The 26,114-nt window shown below is 33.7% G+C and overlaps 3 protein-coding genes across 3 annotated transcripts in view; 1 reads left to right on the top strand and 2 right to left on the bottom strand.

The window, feature by feature from the left end:
• LOC140448844 (uncharacterized) overlaps positions 1-26,114 on the top strand; it is a 207,916-nt gene that overhangs the window by 52,239 nt on the left and 129,563 nt on the right. The gene's annotated exons all lie outside the window — the stretch shown is intronic.
• Positions 9,399-11,306, bottom strand: LOC140443236 (uncharacterized). Its single transcript, XM_072534409.1, has one exon. The coding sequence runs from the start codon at positions 11,304-11,306 to the stop codon at positions 9,399-9,401; it is 1,908 nt and encodes a 635-aa protein (XP_072390510.1).
• LOC140443305 (uncharacterized) lies at positions 12,102-13,133 on the bottom strand. Its single transcript, XM_072534530.1, has one exon. The coding sequence runs from the start codon at positions 13,131-13,133 to the stop codon at positions 12,102-12,104; it is 1,032 nt and encodes a 343-aa protein (XP_072390631.1).

Here is a 26,114-nt window from a genome sequence, read left to right on the forward strand (position 1 = left end):
TCAATATTTATATTGTTATCCTCAAATGACTTTTTGTGCAGTCAACTCTGGTTTGAAGTCACAACTTTTTGTGCGGAACACTGTCGTATGCTTTTTTTAGTCCTTCCTCTTCTTAACGTGCCCTATCAAGTCCCCTTGACGTTGGCGATTAACATGGCGAAACTGTCTCTGTCTTGAGCTATTCTAAAGAGTTGCTCAGCTTTCCTCATTCCTGTCAACTCCCTGATATTCTTCAACCAAGAGGCCTGCTTTCTACCAATTCCTCTGCGTCCTTCGATTTTACCCATCATAATAAGTTGAAGAATATTATATCGGTCTCCCCTTACTACGTGTCCAAAATAGGCCATCTTTCTACATTTGATGTTATCAAGCAGCTCGCGAGCAGCATTTGCTCTCTCAAGGACTGCCACATTTGTCAGCATAGCCGTCCATGGAAATTTTAGTATACGTCTGTGCAGCCACATTTCAAAGGCCTCCAGAAGATTAATGGTGGATATTTTTAATGTCCATGCTTCGACACCGTATAAGAGGACTGACCAAATGTAGCATTTAACCATGCGCTTTCGAAGTTGAAGTTGCAAGTTATCATTACAGAAGAATGACCTCATTTTTAAAAATGTCGTGCGGGCTATCTCGATTCTATATTTTATCTCTTGATCTGGATCTAGTTGTTCAGTAATATGGCAACCAAGATAATTAAAACTGGACACTCTTTGAATTATATGACCATCAACATATAATCGTGCATCTTGATGTGCTAAACGGCTAAACACCATGTGTTTTGTTTTTGAACAGTTTATGTTTAGGCCAAACTCTCTTCCCACTGTATCAATGGCATTTAAAAGGCATTGTAATCCATTAATGTCATCACTTAAAATAACTGTATCGTCTGCATATCTGATTGTGTTTATCAGAATTCCATTCACTTTCACGCCCCATTCCAAATTATGCAGCGCTTCTCTTCTTTTTTAGTCCACTAAGAATAAATCAACTTCTTGACTAAACGCTTTTTTCTTCTCAACAAAACTCTTAAGTTACACAGAAAAGGTGGTCTGTCGCGGAATTTCCTGCTTTACAGCCTGCCTGTTCTTCGGCTTCCATATTTTCAGACTTCCCTTCAACCCGATTTTTAAAGATCTTTTCATATAATGTGCTAATTGTGTTAGTAACCGAGATATAGCGGTAGTTATCGCAGTCACTTCTGCTGCCTTTTTATAGATTGTCGAAATTATAGGAGTTTCGTTATCTGTTTTATCTCATTAACCGTAATTTTCAGAGGCGATCCGACCTTTGAACTCAAGAATAATCACTGGTGGTCTTACTATACATTGTTTACCCACGTACCATTTCTGTAAAATGGGCAAAGTAAACAAAGCAACATGTACATTATGTGAAAATACAAAGACAACAGCCAATGATATTGTTTGCAACTAAGAATTCAAGTCTAAAATATTAACTGTAAAAATTGAAAGAATTTAATGCTTTTTCACGAATCGGCAATCATAACATAACAAATTTATTGTTTATCATTAAAGATATTTCAGATATTTTTCTATATAATTACTTGGTGTTATATGGGTCAAACGTATTTAATTTGGTTCCATTAATTGTATATAATGATTATTTAATGCTCGCGATTATTCTGAGAAAAATAATAGTTGTGATGCGAAATAACCTTAATATTCTCTTGTTGATGTGAGCAATTTTCACAGGTATTTCGAGAGCACACTTAGATAAGTAGGTTTCGGTTATATTGTTATAAAAGAAGTTTATATTATAGTTAAATTCATAATTTCGGATAGTACATAAAAAAGTTAGTTATCCGAAAATCATCTTGAAGTATAAGTACGATTAAAAAAATTATGTTCTTAAGCATATTATCGCTTCTAAATGTATCTACGAAAATTCTGAATCGAAAATGTATTATTGTCATCAATCTTTGGCATCTTTGCAGTTATTATGAATAAAGGCTTATTGTTTGATGGAAATTGGAACATTATAGTTCATGAGACGGCAATAATGGGCCCAAATAAATTTATCAGATCTCTTTATTCAATTTAATGCTGATTTCAGTATTTTGCATACGCATGCATTTTCACGTTTCTTAACTTTTTGCTAAATCCATATTAATCAAATTCTTTACTCACCCAGGTAGTGTTGGATTCCTAATACTCTACTCTAAACGAAATTGTGTCAGAACGAGATGCCCGAGGGGATTAGACTCCGAGACTGTCAGCGTCCAACTAAAAACCTCTCTTCTGTCACTCCACATATCAGGATGGAAGGGCTGATTAGGGCTAAACATCTCTCCTGATGCCCTGCTATCATCCGATTGTCATTCTTTCTTTCACTCATTCATCAGATACCTATGCTCACAGTCTACCCAGCTTCGAAGGTTCGGGATTAGTGACTTCGTCCACTCCGCCACATTACGTGTTGCCTTCCACTCTTCCTGCCACTGGCCAATTGAAACTAATCTCCTAGCTAGCCTAATCTTACTCACCTAATATAGTTAATATAGAAAGAAAAATCATGGATGCTGAACTAAACACGTGTCTAATGATGTGCCTTAGATGGTCTATCCCCTATTTAAAACTAAGGATTTGTAGTAATGAAAGGGAGAGCAATGACAATAAATCATAATAACCCTTTGGAATATATAACAAGTTTTTAAACAGTTAGTAAGGACCCATATTTTATTGCAATTAAGTATTTCTAAGCAAAACAATATGGCCTAAAAAACTGCTTTTCACAAACCACAGATTAATTACAAATCGGTATCGTTTATCTACAAAGTCTAATATCTGATTATAATCTTCCGATATTTTTCAACGAGACATTCAGTTATTGATATTAAATGCTGGTATTTAATCAAACTGCACAAGGTTTAATTAAAATGTCAAAACCATTAAAACTGAAAGCAAAGAAATTGATTACTAACGTTATGTAATAATCTATATTACCAATAAAGATCGATGAACTTTTCCTAAATATAGCAGAATCATCATCAATATATATTTAAATCATTGAAATATCAGGGTTAATAATTAATAACGTATATATAAATATTTATATTATCGAGATTAGAATGAGTAACATCAAAAAACGTATAAGGATAATGTCATAGAGCGTAAAAAAATAGATTAAAGGATTTGTAAAAAAGATGAAATTTTAAATACGTATTTCTGAATTTGTCATCATGAGTATAACGCAGCTAAGTTATAAAAGGTAAAATTATCTTGGGAAAGTATCATTGCAGGAACAACGATGACGACCAATAAGTCAGAAATAAATGCTACACATACATCAAAATGCTGGTCAATTGAATCTCTTGTTGGATTCTCATCGAAAGGACATCATTCGTAAAAATCTTCACAGATTCTGAAACCAAATTTGCCGATGTCTTCTTTAACGGTATCAATATTGACGGCAAGATCTCGCGATCGAACATTACCGTTCCCGTTAATATGAAGCTGCAAAAGCGGACATCTCAACACATAATGCTCCCAACATACATGTCCTTATTGTGGACAAAAACTGTATGACCCACGGCAAATTCACGGAAATGTCCAAACTGTAAAGGTAACCATCACGCATTCTCTCACAAATATCCTAATAGAAATGCCTCACCTACCAACAACAGATAAAAAATACAACTAGTAACCATACAAAAGCAAATCACACACGACAACAGACATGAAATCCCAAATCCGCTATAGCTCAATGATCCTCTTCAACGTTTTCCCTGAAAAGAGGAATGACATAGCCCATTTTCTCAATGAATTCTTTTGTTTACTATATGGATACAACACAACAAGTACACTGAAACACACAAAGGCAATCACTAAATAATAACAACTATACCGAAAATATTCATCCATCCACACTAACCAAATAAAAATAATACACATACCGAAAAGTGATTCTTTACTACACAAAAACATACACACTAAAACCACTAAATCAATACCCAAGGACAGGGACAGATTGGTTTTCTGTAGTTTTCCAATAATTTAGTGACGATCTTTCGACCAAACGGGCAAAAGCGAATGTAGACTGGGGTCTATTATTATTTGAAGTCGAACATTTTTATTAACTTACGAATCCAAAAACGTAAATTCCTCATACATTGAAGAGGCATACTGACTAAAAAGAGGTTTCATAATGATTAGCAGAAATTCATCATCGGAAGGATTATTCCTAGCAAAATGATTACTTTCTCGGCAAATGTTTTCTTTGACTATGGATTTCGTAAAAACCATTTATTATTAACAAAATATTGTTTAGGTGGTTATATCATGATGTGATCTTTATTAAGGATAGAGTAGATCTTAAAGGTTGTATAGCAATTTTATTGCAGGATCGGGATTTTAATTATGAGCATTGTATTAGAGGTTACACAATCTAAAAGTTTTGGATGATTTGATAAGTTTATATGGGTATTCATCATTAACAACTACTACGTTTCTACTGTAAAGTTCAAGGTACTTTGGGTGAATAGTTCGATATTTGAAATTTTTAATTCGTATAAAGTGATCGTTCTAATAATTCATTTATATTTTAAGATTTACTATTTTATTTTGTAAAATAATATAATTGTCAAAATCGGCCGATGACTTATTAACTGTAGAAAGTATTGCATTATAAGTACTTACTTTCTTTAGGATTTATTTATTGCAGTATAAACAGATTTGACCTTCAAAAATCACCACTCATCATAAAAAAGTGTACCTCTCGTACCCTCCACTAAAATACCAATTGGGGGTGGGTGGAAAAAATAGAATCTGTAAGCTGTAGAAAACAATGTTTCAAATAAAAAATGTTGTTGAGATAATTCTAAATAAAATATTCATTAGCACTTTTTGTGTAGAATGAACCGTTCGCTCAGAAAAAATACTTGAAGCGACCAGTGATTTTTAATGTCAGTTACGCGCGCGACATCAATTTCCAATATCAACAATAAATGTATCAACTGGACTGTAAAAATTCGATATCTTTTGATCAAAGTGTCCTATTGACAAAAATCAAAATACATTTTAAAGGCGAAGAGTAAAGCTTTTGCACGCATTTTTTTATTTTGCTGCTAATGAAGCCAATTTGTATATAGGTGTTAAATAAATAAACGTGCGATTTTCATAAGAATAATAAAAGTTATCACTTCGTGATACATTGACCGGTCGTAGTGGAATTTCCATTGTTAGAGCCTAATTTTTAAAACCTATAAATGAAATTTCTATTTTGAGTTTTTGCTACAAATATGAGATATTTGAAATATGCCAAAAAACGCAGAATTTAAACTTTTACATTTCAAACGATCGCACGTCATGGGAAATGCCTTGACGAGGACGTTATTGGGTGGAGTTTGTAGCTGAAGCTATGTAGTTTTGAAAAACGTACTTGTGTAATTGAAAAAAATGCAGTTTTAAACATTTTAAATCATTTGTAATGTGAAAGTTTAAATTAAACGCTTTTTAGGGATATTTCAAATTCATAAGTTTTGAAGATTGGGCTCTCAAAATAGAAATTACACAGTGACTGGTCAATCAAAGTAATAATTTTATTGATGCCATGAGAATCACAAAAATGGCAAAAATAGCGTTACGTTTATTTGCGTATATTTTAAGTGTTTATTTTAACATTTTTATAAAAATTGATTTCAGTTGCGGCAAACACAAAAATTACATACGAAACATATTTTCAAGAGCAATCTTTTGCTCAAGCTGGGGGTAGGAGTGGTTAATTTTTTTGCATAGTTGTGGTCTGAAAATGGACATTTCTTGCAAAATTCAACTTGTTTGTATGATGTTCGTACTATGTTCGTTTTTAGAGGTTCAGTGACGATTGGAGTATTACAAATATTTACTTATATAAAGAATTTATTTTTATTTGTCAGTTTATCGAGCCTTGTATAAGTATATTTTCCAAATAGTATTTGATTATTAAATTTATATATAATAAAGTCCAAAAACGTTCATCATAAAAAACGGAACGTCAAAATTATACTTATTTTAAAATTGAGGCTTACTCCCATTAAATAGTAACTGCATTAAGATTCCACACGAAAATAGCTTTGGAAAAATATTATGGCTTTTCTTTCTTCTTTCTTTCTTTTATGGCTATTTGTATCTTTCATCGCTTCATCCAGGATTTCATTAATTTCTCAATCTCTCAATTTGATGCCTAAATATTTACACGTTTGGTTATATTGTATACGTTCCCTATAATTATGTGTCAGATCTTCTCTTCTTCCTACTACACACATATATTCGGCTTTGTTCATATTTACCTCCAAAGCCTCCATTTTTTGTATTTTTCGACTAGGTTTCGGGTCGTATATGCTAAGTCATTATGTTCTTAGGGTAATACCACTTGGTCATCTACAAAACATAGTATATATCGTCGGCTTAGGACCAAAACAAGCTAACTCCATTTTTAGAGTTTTGAGATATATACGTTTTAGTTTTTAATTTGATATGAAAAATCGTCTGAATTTAAAAATTATTCATTGACTGAAAAATATTACACTAAATAACCTTGCAGACGAAAAACTGTAAAAAATTGATAAAATGAAGTGAACTTAAAAAAAAAGTATGAAAAGCATTTTTTGCAGCACTTGTCTGGTTTTGGCTCTACACGATTAGTCACCCTCCAGATTACTATGAACATCACTGTTCTAAATATCAGGCTCAGGTATACTATCGTAGATATCCTTCGAGGTCAGTAACGACTTATAGTGGTGAAACCCATCCGAAATGACTTCTGATTGATAGAGCTTTAATACATCCTGTTTTTTTAAACTGATAAGCAGAGGTTTGAAGTGTCTTTTTAAGTATGTTTCGCCCAGATTAACAGGATGACCTTTACCAAAAATATTTATTTCTTTATCGTCAGAATTGTGATCGTACCTGTAAAACCCAGTGCCTGAGCTTGATTCCAAATATTTCAAGCATTTTATTTGTAGACAGTCATCTTCTTCCCCAATATATTTGTTTTTTTGTCCTATTTTTCATTATTACTTTTGACAGCGGCTCTAAAACAAAAAAATCCTTATACTTAAGTTCTACAATATAAAGTTTCTTACCAGATCTACACGTTCTTGCCATAAGTACGGAAAATATTAAGGCAGTCATGCATAATGTAAAGTGAAACATACTTTTGCACTTTTTCTATAGCACTATGCATTCTATCTACCTCTATGTAGCTATGTCCACTTTAGAGAAATTTCTGTTCTGACATAAATAAAATGAATTTTTGTTTGTACTTAAAATCTTTGTTTAAAAACATGAAAACGCCGAAAAGGATAATGTAAATCTCTAAAAATTATTATCTATGCACAATATAGTACTACGCTGATAGTTAAGTACACGCATCACATGAAATGTGTGCATTTATACTGAAATAGTACTATAAAAATAACCTAACTGGCACTTGTTTTGTTTTGGCAGAACTGGAATATTGTAAATGATAAATAATATTTTATTTTAACAGACAACTGGACATATCTGTTTTTGATAGAATAAAAGTGCCATCGTTAGAGTTAGTTTGTTTGATTCCCTTCTGTTTCCCCCATTGAAAATCTGTTTGGACTTCTCAGGTTTTGTCAGTACATTCTTTGAGAATTTTCAACTACAAAGAAGTATTTAACCCAGAATTGACAAAAAGTAGATGGTGGAAAGGGTAAACTTTGTTGCCAAACTATCCACATTTAAGAGAGGCGTATTTGAACACCTAATTGCTTCAAAATATTTATAAAGGACCACTGAAGCAATAAAACAATTAAGAGGTATTTTCCTTCGATTTATTTACACAATAGACTTAAGGGCTGGTTCAAACATTGACAATTATCGCAATTCTGATAGTTACATAAAGAGTTATACAAATATTAGCTTTACAGTGAGTGCGGGGAGGCAGTAACAGATATACATGAAATGATAAAATTGAGAGAGAGCAACTATATACGTTTTAACACAAAACACCGGGTTTACAAGCGCATTTATCACTTACGCACCACGCAGTTTTCGGGATCACACACAACACCCGGCCTTCACTTGCCGAGAGGCAAATTGGCACTGTCTGTCTTAAGTTACATAACGAGGGGAGGACGGGTCCCTGATCTAGGAAATCAGTCGCACACACGTTAACACGATAGCTGCCGACCTGAGCGCACATTTTGATAAAATAACTATACTACGATTACACTATTCTACAGGTTGTTTTTACAACATACTGCCCCCCGTTGAAGCACTAGCTTTATATATATATATATAAGCGGGGATCCTACAGCTTCTGCCGCTTCCCGCATTTCGATCGCCATCTTTTTCTATCTCTCCAGGTGTCTTCATCAATGGCTCTGTCTTTCATGGTTTCCATAACACCTTGTATCCAAGACTTGGCTGGTCTTCCTCGTTTCCTTCTATTACTTGGATTGTATTCCATAGCTCTTTTTGGCCATCTGTTGTCGTCCATCCTCTGTACGTGTCCATACCATATTAACTGTCTAGTTTCTATTCTTTCAGAAGTTGTATGTACTCTATCTGTTTTTCTTCTAATTTCAGAATTAGGTATACGTTCTACTCTTGATATACGGCAAGCTCTTCTTAGGTAGTCCATTTCAACCGTGTCAACTTTTTTCTTTCCTTTTGCTGTCATTTGCCAACATTCTGCTCCATATGTAAGAATTGGCTCTACAATTACTTTGTAGATAGTCATTTTAGTTTTCATAGTAGCTTTGTTGGACCAAAGTATCGAATTCAGAATTTGAACACTCTTCCTGCCTTGTTGCACTCTATAGTCTATATCTCGTTCCGTTGTTCCTTTACTGCAGATAATACTTCCCAAATATTTGTATTCGTAGCACCTTTTCATTTGTCTAATTTCCAAATCCGGGTCTTCGTCTTCACTGCCTATTCGCATATATTCTGTTTTAGACATATTCATACTCATCCCCCATTTTTCGTATTCATCTTTGAGCTTTCTAAGCATATAATCTGCATCTTCTTCACAGCTTGCAATTAGTACTTGATCATCTGCAAAGAACAGCGTTGTCAGATAATGGTTGTTAAGCTTCAACCCTATTCCCGCACATTTTTGTCTCCACTGGTGCAGTGCTTCTTGGATATATATTTTGAATAGGGTGGGGGAAAGACAACATCCTTGTCTCAAGCCTTTCGTTACTGTAAATACCCTTGAGAAAGTATTTCCTGTTTTTACAGTGCTTTGAGGACATTTATAGATGTTCAGTATTGCTTTTAGATATGTTTTACTAAGGTCCGTTTTCGTCTAGCTTTAACATTATAAAAAGCATTAAAAAGAAAAGAGTACATAAAAGAAACAATATGAGTAATAGTACATATGAGTAAACAAACAACATATGAGTAAAAGTACTAAACCTAATAACATTAACATAATCCTTCACTAGGAAGGGGACACAATTTTGTTATCGTGCGTTTGAAAATCCCATCCTTAGTTTTAACAGATGCAATTCTCACTCGGCCATCTTTACCCGGAAAGACATCCATCACTCGTGCCAATGACCAGTAGAGAGGAGGGAGATTATCTTCTTTAACTAACACAAGGTCATTGGGTTCTAAATTTTTGAATGGGAGAAACCATTTTGGACGATTTTGAAGTCGATTCAGATAATCAGTCGACCACTTTTTCCAAAAAAGTTGCTGGAGCTTAGAGAGATTTTGCCAGATGCTAAGTCTATTTTCCGGAATAGATGTATACTCCTGGTCGGGTAGCGAGGTGAGAGACCTTCCAATTAGGAAGTGACCAGGGGTAAGATATGTGAAATCGGAGGGATCATTAGAGAGGGCACAAATGGGCCGAGAATTAAGTACGGCTTCAATTTGGGTAAGCACGGTACTGAATTCCTCGAATGTAATTTTGAGATTGCCCAACAATCTATAGATATGATGTTTAGCGCTCTTTATAGCGCTCTCCCAGAGTCCTCCATGATGAGGAGATCGAGGTGGTATTGTTTTCCACCGAATTTGAGAGGAGGCTAAAAATGCCTGAATAGAAGAGTTAGTTTCCTTATTTTTCAAGAAATTATAGAGTTCGAATAACTGATTTTTAGCCCCAAGAAAGTTTGTCGCATTATCAGAGAATATAGTCTGAGGGAGACCTCTTCGACTGATAAAGCGCTTAAGAGTAAGAAGAAACGCTTCTGTTGTGAGCCCACTGACTAATTCTATATGAACCGCACGTGTGGACATACAGACAAATAGAGCTATGTATGACTTTATCAAGGGACTTTTACGAAGTTTAGAGGCCTTTATTAGAAAGGGACCACCAAAATCCAAACCTACATGAGCAAAAACTTGAGCAGAGCATAAGCGTTCCTTAGGTAAATCAGACATGATTTGAGCTAAGGGTTTGACATTAAACTTAAAACAAACATGACATTCGTGGACTATCCTCTTAATCTCACGTAGACCATTCAAGGGCCAATATCTAAGGCGAACTTGAGAGAGAGTATTCTGAGGACCTGCATGATGGAGCCTAAGATGTTCTTTTTTGAGAATTAGACGAACAACATGATTTTTCGAGGGGAGGAGGAGAGGATATTTTTGATCAAAGGTAACTTCGGAATACCTAAGACGTCCACCTACATGGAGCATTTCATTCTTGTCAAGAAAAGGAGCAAATTGTAAGAGAGACTTATTAGAAATAATCTTATTGCCTTTGAGATCAGCAATTTCTGAGGAGAAACTTGAGTTTTGCAATAATTTTATAATTTTCATTTCGGCATTTTGAATTTCAGATACTTCAAGTGCACCGGATAATTTTTGAGTGCCAGACCTTGCGTTATTACCAAATCTGAGTACATAAGCTATAGTCCTTACATATTTCGTGAAACTGGAGAACCTTTCAGAAAGCATGACAAAGAAATCAAATTGAGCACTTCGAGTGTGAAGAACAACTTTTCTTTCTTCAGGTAATTTATTAGAATTAAGCTTCGGACTATATTCAGACAAATTTAGGTCAAATGTTTGCAAAAACTGAGGACCGTGAAACCAAAGAGTGGAGTTGAGTATGTTAGAGGGCATCATTCCTCTGGAGAGGATGTCAGCAGGGTTGTCTTTAGACTTTACGTGTCTCCAATGAGAGTGAGAAGAATTTTCTTGAATTTGAGCTACCCTGTTGGCGACAAATTGATTCCATCTGGAGTGATGTGATCTGAGCCACGCCAAAACTATCTCAGAATCGCTCCACATGTTTATAGAGGTAATAGAGGGCAATTTATCCTTTATGATATCAACCACCTTTGTGGTGAGCTTGCTAGCCAATAAAGCACCCATAAGTTCCAGCTTTGGAAGCGTTATGGTCTTTAAAGGAGCAATACGACTTTTCGAAGCAATTAGAAAGCACGAGACATTTTTTGATTTGTAGATAACCCGTATATAACAACAAGCAGCATATGCTTTCAAACTTGCGTCAGAAAACGAGTGAATTTCAATAGAAGAAATTTCATGACATGAGAAAAGACATCTGGGTATGCTTATGTCTTTGAGAGCAGCGAGATCAGTTATAAACTTCAACCATTCATTTAAAATATTTGAATCCACGGAGTCATTCCAATTAATTGTAGAATTCCAAATTTTTTGCATAATAATTTTAGCAAGAACAGTTACGGGATTAATGAGCCCTTGTGGATCAAAAATTTGAGCGATAATAGAGAGAACTTCCCTTTTTGTGTAATTATCCTTTATTGATAATTGAGGTACAGAAATTGAAAATGTATCAGTACTGGGGTTCCAACAGAGACCTAAAACCTTATTAGAAGCATTCTCTGGTGAAATAACATAGGCAGAGTTTGTAGAGAGAGTAGAAACATTTTCCAAAAACATTTTTGAATTAGAGCACCATTTATGAAGAGAAATGCATGCCTTTTTGAGTAGGTCAGTTATCTCATTATGAGCCTTAAGAAGAGTTTGCGTGTCATTGGCCCCATATAGAATGTCATCTACATAGCAGCCTGTTAAGAGAGCATCGGAGGCCAATGGGGAGTTGTTTTGATGAGTTTTAGCTAATTCCATCAAACAACGAGTACTTTGAAAGCTTGCGCTTTTTGTTCCATAAGTTACGGTTTGAAGCTAAAGACATTCGATGTCCTGTTCTGGAGAATCCCGCCAGAGGATATTCTGCAGGAATGTGTGATCAGGATGAATTTGTACCTGCCTGTACATTTTTTGTACGTCGGAAGTGAAGACATAGGTATACAATCTAAACCGAAGGAGAATGTCGAAAAGTTCAGGCTGAAGAGTTTTTCCTTTCAACAGGATGTCATTAAGAGAATAGCCACTGGAACTTTTCATGGAGCCATCAAAAACCACCCGTAATTTGGTAGTTAATGATTCTTCTTTTATGACAGAGTGATGAGGTAAAAAGTATTTATTTTCTAAGTGCACATTTGTGGAAAGAGGAACCTTTTTGGCATGTCCAAGAGAAACATATTCATTGATGAATGCTTTATATTGAGAGTATACATTTTCGTGTTTTAAGAGTTTATTTTCTAAACTAATAAACCTTTTTCTAGCCATGTTGTAAGAATTGCCCAGCATTTTATGTGCTGTTTCAGAAATGAGAGGAAGCTTTACCTGAAACCGACCAGAAGGTAGAATTTGAGTTGTTTCAGTGAATATTTGTTCAGCCAGATCCTCAGAGGAGGAGATTTTAACAGAGGGGGTCACTTCTTCGACTTCGAAGAATTGTCGAATTATATTATCGAGCTTATCTTCCTCAGATGTGGACCGGACAAATAAAGAGACATTTGACTGTGTAGGGGACAACTGTGAGCGATAAATTCCTTTGTGAAGTGCGTAAGGAGGTAAAGAACCAAACATAATGTACCCTAAGTGTGTGTTCTGGAGAACAGGGAGTCCTTTACCTAAACGTATTAAACCATCCGATAACAACTCGCTATATATGTCACTGGCAAGAAGAAGATCTATATTTCCAGGGACAGAGTAGGTGGGATCTGCGAGAGTGACTGTAGAGGGGATATTAAATTTACTTCTGTTTATGGATACCTGGGGGAGTCTACAAGTTATGTTGTCTAAAATAGCACAGGAGATTTTGAAACCATTACCATTTCTTTTGTATGGAAAAATTTCTAGATCGACCATTTTGTTCGAGAATGAACTGTGTTCAGAGATGGTAGAGATTTGTAACCTTTTGCTAAGGAGAGAGATTTAATTTTTGAACCAAATCTTTAGAGACAAATGACGACTGAGATCCACTATCTAAAATACATCTAGCGTGTATTGGTACGCCATGCTTTGAATAAATAGTGACTAGAGCGGTTGCCAGCAGAACATCCTGCTTTATTGACAGAGCAGAGAGAGAAGTCATCACATTTGAGACCTGAGAGGTTTGAGATTCAGAGAGAGAGACAGAATTACTTGGGCCGGCTTCACCATCAGACCAAGTGTTTCGTACATTGCAAGAGGTTGCGTGATTTTGGCTTTGAAAAGATCTACTAGAAGAAGAGCTATTTTCATGGTCATTGTGCAAGAGTGTGTGATGCCTTTTCTTGCATATACCACATAAACGTTGAGACGAACAATTTAGAGAGAAGTGTTTAGTTCCTAAACAGTTGCGACATAGTTTGTTTTCATTAACAAATTTATACTTATCCTGTAAGAAAAGATTAGCAAATTTTGTGCATGCATAAATACTGTGTGTAGCATTATTACAAAATACGCATGTTTTGGAGTATGAGTTATTTTTATTACTTGCCGAAGAGAAGAGAACCGTTTTAGAGTTTGTTTTAATAACTTTTTTATCGTTATTATCTGAGTAGTTTAACTTTTCCATAATGTCACACTTTTTTTCTAAAAAATCAAAGAATTGATTTAGCGTGGGAATATCTTTTTACCTAACTCGTATTCGAAAGACCGGTGAGTGGTAAAGTCCACTTTTTGCAAAAATATTTCTATTAATAAGAGATCCCAATGCTCGATGGGTACATTCATATTTTTTAGCGCGAGTAAGGTCTGTTTTGCGGTGACCAAAAATTCACGTAAGGCCTTTGCATTAGTTTTGACTAAGGATGGAACTTTCAAAAGACGCTGTATATGTAAACTAATTACGCGCGATTTGTTTTCGTAACGATTTCGAAGAGTCTCTAACGCAATTTGGAAGTTTTCTTCTAAAACTTGGATGTTTTCTACCAACTGGAGAGGTTCGTTGCGTAGAAAAGATTTGAGATAAACAAAACGCTGGACGTTGTTGAGTTCCGGGTTATTAATAATTAACGTCTCGAAGAGCTGATAGAATGCACTCCATTCTGAGAAGCATCCTGAGAAAGTTTGAATTTTAATTTCTGGAAGAGTCACTTTAGCACTAGCTAAACGTGGAGAAGTGGAACTGGACTGGTGTGAAAGAGGTTGGAGCATCTCCATTCTATGTTGAAGACCTGCCAGAGTTGAGAAGTACTTTTCTTCAATTTCTTCCCTATCGCGTTCTTCAGTGTTTTCTTCGTCCAGTTCCTCGATCTGATCCATGAGGTCATCATATTTGGCGTAACAATTCGTTAGTTCAGTACGACGGAGTTGGAACTGCAAGGGATCCGTTTCTTGAGCAGAGTTATCCCTTAACCAATTAGAGATACGAGAGATTTTTGATTTCAACGGTTTGCGTTGTTTCTTTAATTGATCCATTGCGGTTAGAGATGTATCGAAAGCTTTGCGAGATATTTATCTATGAGAGATACACGAGAAATAAAAAATTTTAGAGTCTAAAACACAGCTTAGTCCACCCCGTATAATAAACAAGAGTCTCAGAAAATAATGTCTGTACGAATCCTGCGAAATATAAACTCGTCCCGTATACTAATAATATGTAGTAAAAAATCCATAAATCCACAATCACATCACATGTTTCTTGTCAGCAATTTTACTTGAGATGCACCTCGAAGAGCGATAAATCTAACAATGTTGGGTGGAAACACTTCAAACACTTGCGTGGTGACGTAATGTTCCATGTGCCGTGAGATTGTTTATCTTATGCAAAGTTCTATTTTGTGAAGAGCACTTACTAATGAGTTTATTTTAATTTTTATGGGAAGAGAATTAAAATAAGAGAAAATTAATTTGATTTATGAAGATAAATCAAAGCGGGAATTGCGATAAACAATATATTCGGTTCGAAGAGACCACAAATGGTTGAAAGGGTAAACTTTGTTGCCAAACTATCCACATTTAAGAGAGGCGTATTTGAACACCTAATTGCTTCAAATATTTATAAAGGACCACTGAAGCAATAAAACAATTAAGAGGTATTTTCCTTCGATTTATTTACACAATAGACTTAAGGGCTGGTTCAAAGATTGACAATTATCGCAATTCTGATAGCTACATAAAGAGTTATACAAATATTAGCTTTACAGTGAGTGCGGGGAGGCAGTAACAGGATATACATGAAATGATAAAATTGAGAGAGAGCAACTATATACGTTTTAACACAAAACACCGGGTTTACAAGCGCATTTATCACTTACGCACCACGCAGTTTTCGGGATCACACACAACGCCCGGCCTTCACTTGCCGAGAGGCAAATTGGCACTGTCTGTCTTAAGTTACATAACGAGGGGAGGACGGGTCCCTGATCTAGGAAATCAGTCGCACACACGTTAACACGATAGCTGCCGACCTGAGCGCACATTTTGATAAAATAACTATACTACGATTACACTATTATACAGGTTGTTTTTACAACAGTAGAGTTAGCTTGTTTTGTCAGTAAGCCGACGATGTATACTGTGTTGTTTTCTGTTAATAAAAATCTCATAATTTTACACTCCCTCTTCCTAGTTGTAAGGCATGTTCCAGGTATATTTAAAATGGAGTCGGTGAGAGACAACATTCCTGTTTTGGACCTTAGTTTACCTTAAATTAATTTGACAAACTATTTGTTGTTTTTACTTCTTTATTGGTGTTTCAGTATAGCTATTTCACAGAATTTACTGGCATAACATTAGTGTTCGTACTTTCTAGCATTTCTCATAGTTTTGTTTAAGGGACAATGTCATAGGCTTTATTTAGTTTGACAAACAAAATATTTTCTTTTATACTGTTTGGATAACAGTAAAAAGGTGATCGTAAATCTTCCTGCTGTAACACCTGCTTGTTCTTCTGCTTCCATGTCCACATATTCTGCTTCATTGTTTCAGAAATTTTTAACCGTTAAAACAGTTTTGGAACAGTCTTGATAGATGTTGGTAAAGTTTGACGTTGCCTGCATCCGGTGCTATTTTGTTTTATAATATCTTGCATATATTTTTTTTCTTTAATTTCTGAGACTTTTAATCCGATAGGCGAAGAACATTTTTGGATAAAATACTTGGTGTCTATTTCTTGGAACTATGTATAATGATGATTATTGACAGATATTTACTAAATGGTTTATGATTTCATTGTATTATCATTTTAAATTAATATAATGTTTAAGTGTAAAAACGTTTGTTTGTTCACTTGAATGTTGTTAATGTTCATAATATTATTGTTATTGTTAGTGCCTTTCACTATATTAGTATCTCCTCATTTTAATACTTTGCAACTTTGTTGTACCACACTTTTTACACACGACACACATCTTCCGAGCAAAATCTCCGGCCAAATTTAAAAACAAATACACTTTCTAATTGTTGTATGTAATGGTTAATTTGTCTGAATCGTGTAGAAGGAAAATTCTCACGAAATTGTGTAACCCATTGTAGTACGTCTAATAAAATTTAACGAAGACTCCTCTTTGAATTTACTCAACTAAGTTGTTTGATTTATGTACTATTTAGATGTAATTAACAAAGGAGCTAATTAATTCAAAAGATACAAAAGAAGCTGTTTGGGTTCTGATGCAAATATTGGAAAAGTTAAGTTAAAACTATAAAATATAGATAAATGCAACATCAGTATATTGCTACAAGGTATAAAAGCAACAGTATTAGTATTAGAATATTTATTGGATTATCAGAATTTAACGTGTGTTTCAAGTATTGGGAAGCTTTGTTCCACACATTAGTTTATTGTTAATTTAAAAACTTTTATTTTACTTAAAAGTTTCTCGCATATAAGTCTAATATGACGATCTTTGATCTGAGAGGTCTAATTTTATTTTGGTCATAAACATCAGGCTTTAATTCTCCATTACATATTCTTAATAATTGTAACACATCATTAATCCAATTTAAAAAATTTATTATTACATTTTTCTGAATTAAAAGTTATGATTTTGCCATGATTTTGTGCCAATCTTTTATGTATTGACATTAAGGCTTACATCAACAAGTTGACATTCTTGACGTCAAGTAGACGCTCTTCTCCTTCTTTTTCTTACTTTAGACGAGATACGATTATCACTAGCACTTGTAAATAAGATATTTGTACCTCAATAAGTCCTAAGTTTTCTCGTGGATGTGTATGGCTTTTCTTTTATTTCAAATTTTCTACACCATGGTTAATTTAACTTACATATTCTGTATAGGTGTTTTATTAAACGACAATGTCTAGATTTCTGGGAAAAAAATGTGTCCAATTTGAGAATTTAATTGGTGGAATTAAACGGAAACATGGAGAACTATCACTAATCTTAAGAAAAACACCCATAACTCCTTAAGCAACTTAATTCCTATAGAAAAGTGAGAAAATCACTATAAAAATTTACTCCCAGAGTCCAGATTGGAATATATGGGAAAAAAATACAGTATGAAGAGACAAACAAATAGAAACATTAATACTACTAATAACGAGGTCCGTATTTCGTTAATTAAAATAAAAAACGGGCAATCTCCAGGACCTGGCAATATAGCTGTAGAGTTACTTAAAGCAGGAGGTCCACTACTAATAGAACGAATAACTTTTCTAACGAATCAATGCTGCCAACAAATTAAAGTACCATCTGAATGGCAAATCGCTCACCAAGTGTCCATCTTTAAGAAGGGTAATCGAAAAGATTCTAATTGCTACAGAGGAATAAGAATCCTACCTACGTTTGGGAGATTGTTTGGAAAGATAATAAATGGAAAAATACAAGATGATATAGGACATCTCATTAGCGAAGACCAAAGTGGATTTACGCCTAGTAGATCTTGCACTGATAACTTGTTTATACTCCAACAATTAATAGAAAAAAGAATAACGGTTGATACCGAAGTATATCTAGCCTTCATCGACCTAGAAAAGGCGTATGATACAGTTCCAAGACTTAAATTGTGGTATGCTTTACAAAAATTCGGCATTAGTCCATACCTTTTAGGAATAATCACAGAATCAAGATTCTTATGATCTAGAATGTATGATAAAGCGTCTATACAGAGAATATGTAAAATGGGGGTTACAAATCAGCATTAAGAAAACAGAATATTTAGTTTTCAATTCAGATGCAAAGTTTTGAAGTGTTGACAGACGAGGACGTGGAAATCAAATAAGTGGAAAAATTTAAATATTTAGGTGCACTCATTGATAAGAACGACTTGGGAGAAACCGAAATAAACACGAATTAATCAGAGATGTAAAATTGTAGGATGTCTGAACTCCTTATGGTGGGATCGCAACATTTCCAAAAGGAACAAAAAATAATAGGCAAACCATACTTGAGTCAGTTCTTTGTTATGGCTCTGAAGTATGGACAATCAATGCAGACCTGAAGAGAAGATTGTTGGCTGATGAAATGGATTATTTGAGAAGAAGTGCTAGAACATCAAGGCTGGCAAGGAAGACCAACGAATCTATAAGAAATAATATGAATGCTACAGAAACGGTCATTGACAGAATAGAAAGAAGAGGTTTAAAATGGTTTGGACACCTATTGAGAATGCCTGACGAACGTAGGCCCCATAAACTTCACAGGTGGAAGCCCCCTGGAAGAAGAAAAAGAGGTAGACCTCGACGCTCATGGAATGAAGGAATTAGAAGAGCAATGGAATCGAGAGATTTGGAGGAGGAGCATGCCTTGAACCGGGAGGATTGGCGGAGGAGGACGGGAGTCTCCAAAATGTATTGTATTTACAAGTTGGATCCTGTAATATATATATATATATATATATATATATATATATATATATATATATATATAATGTCTAGACACTATTATTGTAATCTTTCTGTGACAGTCTTATTATTTCGGTAGGAAGGTATTAAAGTACTTGATATTTCGATAGTCGATTCCTGATTCAATTACACTACCAGTTTACATATTTTGCTTTGGATAGTATGGAGACGGACAACTTTTTTCATTGAAGATAAACACACTGTTAATAATTTTGATATTAAACTAGCAAATTTTGATGCTCAAAAGAAATTTATGGTAATGATATACAAGAAAAAAAAAAGTAAAATAATATGTACAAAATTAGGAAAAAAAATTAAAAATATTGTGCTATAAAGAGAAAAATACCTACAGACATACTCGTGACTCCACGAGTTAGAGAGGTATACATATTATGTACGAAATCAGGGATACCTAATGGATGATGACTTTTGAATATTACCCATATGCAGAATATGCATATAAAATACCTTTCAAGAGGGATAGGACAGATAAAACATAACCGAAGCTGCAGGGTTATACTTGATTTACAGATCGATCTAAAACTGCAGAAGGAGTGAATGTAGGAATATTCAGTAATAGTGCAAATGTAAACATTTTTATTTCACTACGAGTATATATATCTTTGTATTCCAGGCAGAGGGTTATGCAATTTAAATTAACATAAAGGCTTTTGAAATGAAGCGGATCAATATAGGTACAGATACTTAACTAGTAGGCTTGTGTGGGAAGACCAAAAAGAACCCGACAGACTGGCAAAACATAACAGTTTCACACTGATATGAGACCAAGTCCTTATATGACCATCAAAGCATCAGGGAATACTTAGAAATAAATGAGCTGATGCACTAATCAGCAAATTATTATCTACAAAATACTTAGGTCCAGAGCCGTTTGTAGGAATGTAGAAAAGCACCATTTGCTAAAGGAAGAAGCTTGGATCTTAACATAATCGAAATAAAGTACTTCGGACAACAGACAGGAATCAGCTCAGAGTAATAAAAGGTTTCCTTACTGAATATGCGTCACTCAAGGGACACCTGTATATAATGGAACTGTTTCATGGAAATTTAAGCTACAGCAGAGAATTTGTAGCAGAGAACCTCAAATAGTCAACCATATCTTGCATGATTGAAAAGTACTGGATCGCAGATCAATGGAAGATATATTTATGAAACCATCTAGACAAATCCATTTTGTTTTTTAAGAGAGATATCGCTTGATTATAAATTAGTGGATACAGGGTAAATATTCTAAGTCTTGAAGCTAACTGAGGTGATATTCACTTACCAAGTTAACTTTGGTATATGCAAGTATGTCTGTTAACGTTACCGCTAAGGTAGATTTTGCAGTTGTGGGAAATGCAAGTAGAATAACCTGTACATGGAAATCTGAATTATTTTGATTGAGCTCTGCCATAAGAAGAACCTTATAGGACTAGTATTAATGTTTTTTCAAGATCGTCTGTTACTTGGAGTAAACGTACTGTAACGTATTAATGTTCGTTATTTTATAAAAAGTAACGAAATTTTATTTCATTCTGTATATTAAATTTTATTCATATAAATATTTTCCCATGAAATTAGTTTAAATCTCATCTATCTTGAATAACCGTTAGGTCCAGCGACAATTACTGTAATACCGTAATAAACCTGAACTACCCTTTGGGGTTGTTTACTTACCTGGCTCTTGTCGCTGGCTTTTGTTTGCAAATATAGAATATGATTTTTAAAAGACAAACGGTACATTTGAATTTTTCATTGCCCATTAAAAGGTCCAGCCGTCAGATCTAAGGTTCCGTCAGATGTAGTTTCTTTCCGAACGCCCTAATAGGTACGTGAAAGTTCAGAGCACCCACTAATCAAACAGTGTTTTGTTACTTGAATATTTTTCTATAAATAGACCAACTCTGGCTACCCTTTTCATTTTCCGTTAAAAAATCAGTTGTGAAGATCCGTAATTACCGCCTCTGTTGGTTAATTTATGTTCAATATTTCACTGTTGTACAAGCCATATTTCGTCTCCAAATAAGACCCGTACTCCTAAGTAATTCAGCCTTTATCATAACAAAGTTATCATAAGAAAATAAATAGTTTCTCTATTTACTTTGCCAATATATCTAGGATATTGTTTAGGTTTATTTTAAAGCAGTACAGAAATCTTAAGTTTGAGTCTAAAGAAAATTAAAATACCTTGTAAATGATCTAGCTTTTCATTTAAGATTCTTAAAGTAGTTGAAACCATGTTTAGATTAATGTCACCAAAACTATTTCTTTAAGAGCAAAATATATACATTATCTTATGACTATAGAAGTATGTATTATTTTAGTATATTACTAAAAATAATGGGACAAATTATAATTTGTTCTGCTAAAGTTACAGTGTATTTAAATTATTCATTAAGCGTTCAATTCATTTGATAATTATGCGATAAAAAATATTGCATTTTTCTGATCTTCATAAAAAAATGGAAAGCAATAGATGAATTCTAAATATGGTATTTTGTTAAAGAAAATTTCATCCAATAAAAGAAGTCATCCAGTCTATAAAAGAACACAATACAATAATAGTGCGACTATTATTTTTACAAGAAACTATATAGTTTTCATTTCTAACATTCAATAAAACATTAGGATTTAGAAAAAAAAACAACATAACGAGGAAGCAACTTAGGGACAACTGGAGGAAATGCATACCCCGTGACATTTTCATAGATCTATTTCCGTTGTTCTATAAGAACATGGTGAACAGTTGAAGAAAGACGTAACAATAAATTGGCCAGTCACAAATTCGCCAAATAAGGAACCGCGTCAATCAGAAATCGAAAGTTCTTGGTATACCTTTCTTTGACACTGAAAACGTACTAGGAAACAATTTAAAGATGCTTCTGTTAATTTTGTTTTAATATAGATAAGGTAAACACTTACATATAATGCGTTTTGCGATGATTGATATGTATTTAGATCCATGTACTAAAATTTTAGCGAGCAAAACTTAGCTCTTAGTTTTGAGGGATAAATGGAAAAAATAGTTAATTGTAAATTTTTTTTGTCGAAAAATAAAATAAAGTAGTTTCAATTTAACACAATTGCTTTTAATTGTAAATAGTGAATTATATAGTAAGTATCCATTAAGCAAAGGAATACGCTAGATTTAAAAAGAAGATAGAGTTATAGATAGAATATAAGAAAAATTTCAATGAAGTGAATATGCTGACGTTATATTATATAGTTATACATTAATATAGTTAATAATGTATAATAAAAAAAACAATACAGGATACATTTCACTAAATAAATGTTCATATAACAGTTTTTTAATTTTTTTGGGGTACATAATGGTACAATGGCTTCTTACAGAGCTGTAGTTAAATATGGCCCAAAATAAGTTCCAGAATTTCCTGTTGGTCTTCGCCAAACCTGAAGATGCTTTGGAAAGTGTAGAAAGCGAAACCGGTCGTTTTGGTAGTAAAATTAAATTGATTGTGAGTAAGTCTTATTTTATTTCTTTTTACCTATTTCAATATTTATTTCTTTTGAAAAAACTTGTTATTGTTGCGAATAATAAAGGTTTTTATTTAAAATTAACAAACCGATAAAATAATCAGATAACACAGCTCGGTACATTATGGATTATTTGCTTTGGTTGTAAATTAAACGAAAATAACTAAACTTACTTTTGCGCTTAAAAACGACAATAGGCCTTATGTGGGGTTAGCGCATGTGCAAGGGGGAAATATTACTAGTCTTATATGGCAAGGAATATGCCAGAGGGGCATAGCAGCAGAGGTAGGCTTAACAGAGCGCATTGTGTCAAAAATTTATGCTAAGCAGCAGGAATTAGCAACGCTTAAGAATAGACTATAAGAAAGTCGCCAAAAAGTAACAATGGATCGCCACGATTGTTTTATTGTCCAACAATTTCTTACCTATAGCTCCAAAGGCAACTTTTGGAAGCTACAGGTAATAGTGTTGAAACGATAAGAAAAAACCTTCGTACTTAAGGTACGAAGCAGTAAAAAGTTACGGGTTTCCCCGTAGCCTGAGTTAAAGGCACCTAAATTGGTGCCTTTAAAACCAAATGTGAAACATTGAAAATTGGCGAAATGTGTTATTTTCAGACAAAACCAGGGTTTGTGAAAAATTAGATCACAGACGAATTCGTGTACTTAAGGGGTGAAGAAGACAAGCAAAAACGGAAATTGCTAGATCTGTTCACATTTATAAAGAAGGAAGTGTCATGTTGTGAGGAGGCATTAAAATCAGTAAAAACACCCCTTTAATTGCCATCCAACGACTTTAACAGCTCGTAGGTATGTTAATTTGGTTCTAAAACTTATAGTTAGGCTCTGTAGTAGTGCAATGAGAGAAAATGTAACATTGATGCATAATAATCCGCCTCCACATACCAACAGAGTGACTACAGACGTCCATGAAGCAAAAGATATCACTGTTGCCTGGATTGGTCTGCTTGCTCACCCGACCTTAACCCTATAAAACAATAGTAGGATATGCTTAAAAGAAGAATTAGAGCTCACCGAGCGAATCCAAAAACACTGTATAGCTGAACACTGAAGCTACTCTTAAAGAATGCAACAAACTACCACAACAAAATATTTACAATTTGTTTAGGAGCATGCCCACGCGAATTTAGGCTTGAATAAGAGCTAGAAGTGGTCACACTGACTACTAAAAAAACATAAATAAATAAAAACAACTTAAACATTAGTCGTTTTATTTTAAAAAATTTTCTGTTCTTGACTTTAAAACAAATGGTTTCAATTTATTATTTCAAGACTTTACTATTTTCTTTAATTTTTATGTATTGGTGACTTGATTTAAATTAAATATTCTTTAAATTCACATGTTGTTTTTTTTTAATTCACTTGAGATAATAAGAAATATCAGATGATTTCATATAAGTTTGGTTGTGTGTATTGCTATCTTTGTTATACATCTTTTATATTCCCATCTTTATTTAGCTCCTTCTTTATTAGTAAGCGTGAGTATGTGAGCAAACGAGAAGGTCTTAAAAGTATCTATAGACAGAAAGATAGGAAGATAAGAAAGATAGACGAAGAAGATAGAAATAAAGGTACTATTTTCGATAAAATCAAGAAAGTAGTAGGATATCTTAGACACATCCAGAGAAATCAGAAATATTGCAATCAATATTAGAAGTGAAAGTAGGAGAAAAACATGGAGTACGGCGCAAATTAGTAGCATGTCTTCTAGAACTAGTTTAGACTAACAAATACTTTTAATAGCGATTAATGGCACAAAATTTGTTACAGTAATTATCAACTTTGTGTAGAATGTGGCTTATTGTGAAGAAGAATGTTAATTTTGAGTGCTTGCTTCTTCGAAATGGATTTAAAAAGATCTTCGATGACGAAGAACAATAATGTTACTACTCATTTAACAGTTCTATAGTTATAGACAAATATATGTTGAAGAAATTTCAGTTGAACCAATTGATGTTAGAACTTCAAAAGACATAACTGTTTATCAAGTTTGGAAAATTGCAGTTTTCTTCGTTAAATGAAATCTTGTGAATACATTGATATTTAAGAAACTAAAACAGTAAAGAAGAAAGACGAAGACCAAAACTTACATGGTTAGACTTTACAAAATACGTAACAATATTATAAAAATTACACAGTACAAAACAAATAGAAAGAAAAAGGAAAGTCTATGTACAAAAGTGAACGTATATGATTTAATAGATATACTATCATCAAAACTTGTTAATGTAAGAAATGTACAAAAGTAAATTATTTAAATATTTTTCTTAACCAGTTAAATAAGACGCGAATTGTATAACCGAAGATTTGTTTAGAATTTCAATAATAAATCATAATAAATAGGTGAAATATGTGAAAGTTTCATTAGTAAGTCATTAAAAAATTTGCACTCAAAGCTTTTTCACTAAATTTTTAAGTAATAAATTAAAGCGGTAATAAAATATATAAATGCTTATAATTAATGCTTATGGTATACTTACTAATCTCACAATAGAAACTGTGGTAAAATATCGACAAAATCAACGATTATACAGACGACTTGATCACTGTTTACTGAAGCATAAAACAAATCTTAATCGGATTCCCTGCAATTTAATAACATTCGATCCATTATCAGCTTTTGACGTTTCAAAATATGTCAAGTTATTCATCTACATTAACATTTTAGTGAAATGTTCTTCAGTTACTGATTCATGATCGTCTTACAAATTATACGCTACCTAGAAAATGTATCAATTTAAAAAAAAATTGCTCTTTGAACGTGTTTTCACCATGTCTATTTTGGTCTTTCTTTACTCCTTCCTTACTCCTATAAAAACTTAAAAACCTTTTAATGCAGGGATCAGCCATTCTGTGTTTTTTTGTACAACCTCTGGTATGCGAAAATTGTGATCTTTTCACCCATATAAACGAAGAAATCTTCCACTACTACTAAGGTTATTGATAATTTATTTTAAATTATATGTTATAAGGGTTTTGTTTTAGGTCTTCATCGATGTAAATAATGTTACTTTTATTGAATACCCTGAATAGGTATTCGTTATTCAATTCTAATCTACGAATGCAATAAACATTAACCACTTAATAGAGGCGAAATATTTTTTGTTTAGTTTTAGATTATTTGAGGTCGTTAGGCCATGCAGCCTCATCGCACTTCGACCTACAAAGATCTTTTGTACATACCTAAATCTAGTTAAACTCCAGAATGCCAATACTTCTGATGAAATTGATTAGCTTCCTAGGTATTTCCTATGTCAGAGGGCTCTAGATTGACCTCTCTTGGGAATTTTAGTCGTTTGCTGAACAAAGCTACGCCATTTTTTAATATATATTCAGCCATTTCTTTTTCATTGTCACAGAAACGACAGTTCTCACTATCTGGTTTGCTCATTTTTTTGAGATCATATCTCAGAGAGCAGTGCCAACGAGAACGCTATTGACAATTTTGATATTTTTCTTTTTCATTTAGAGAGCCAGTTTGTTCCAGCAGGCGACAATTTTATAATCCTTTTTTGATTGCCTTCGTCCTGGTTTGTT

This window comes from Diabrotica undecimpunctata, chromosome 1 (genome assembly GCF_040954645.1).
Source record: "Diabrotica undecimpunctata isolate CICGRU chromosome 1, icDiaUnde3, whole genome shotgun sequence".
NCBI classification, from domain to species: Eukaryota; Metazoa; Arthropoda; class Insecta; order Coleoptera; family Chrysomelidae; genus Diabrotica; species Diabrotica undecimpunctata.

Coding starts and splice junctions, on each gene's coding strand:
- LOC140443236 (XM_072534409.1), bottom strand. CDS start 11,306: ATGGGTGCTTTATTGGCTAGCAAGCTCACCACAAAGGTGGTTGATATC.
- LOC140443305 (XM_072534530.1), bottom strand. CDS start 13,133: ATGGTCGATCTAGAAATTTTTCCATACAAAAGAAATGGTAATGGTTTC.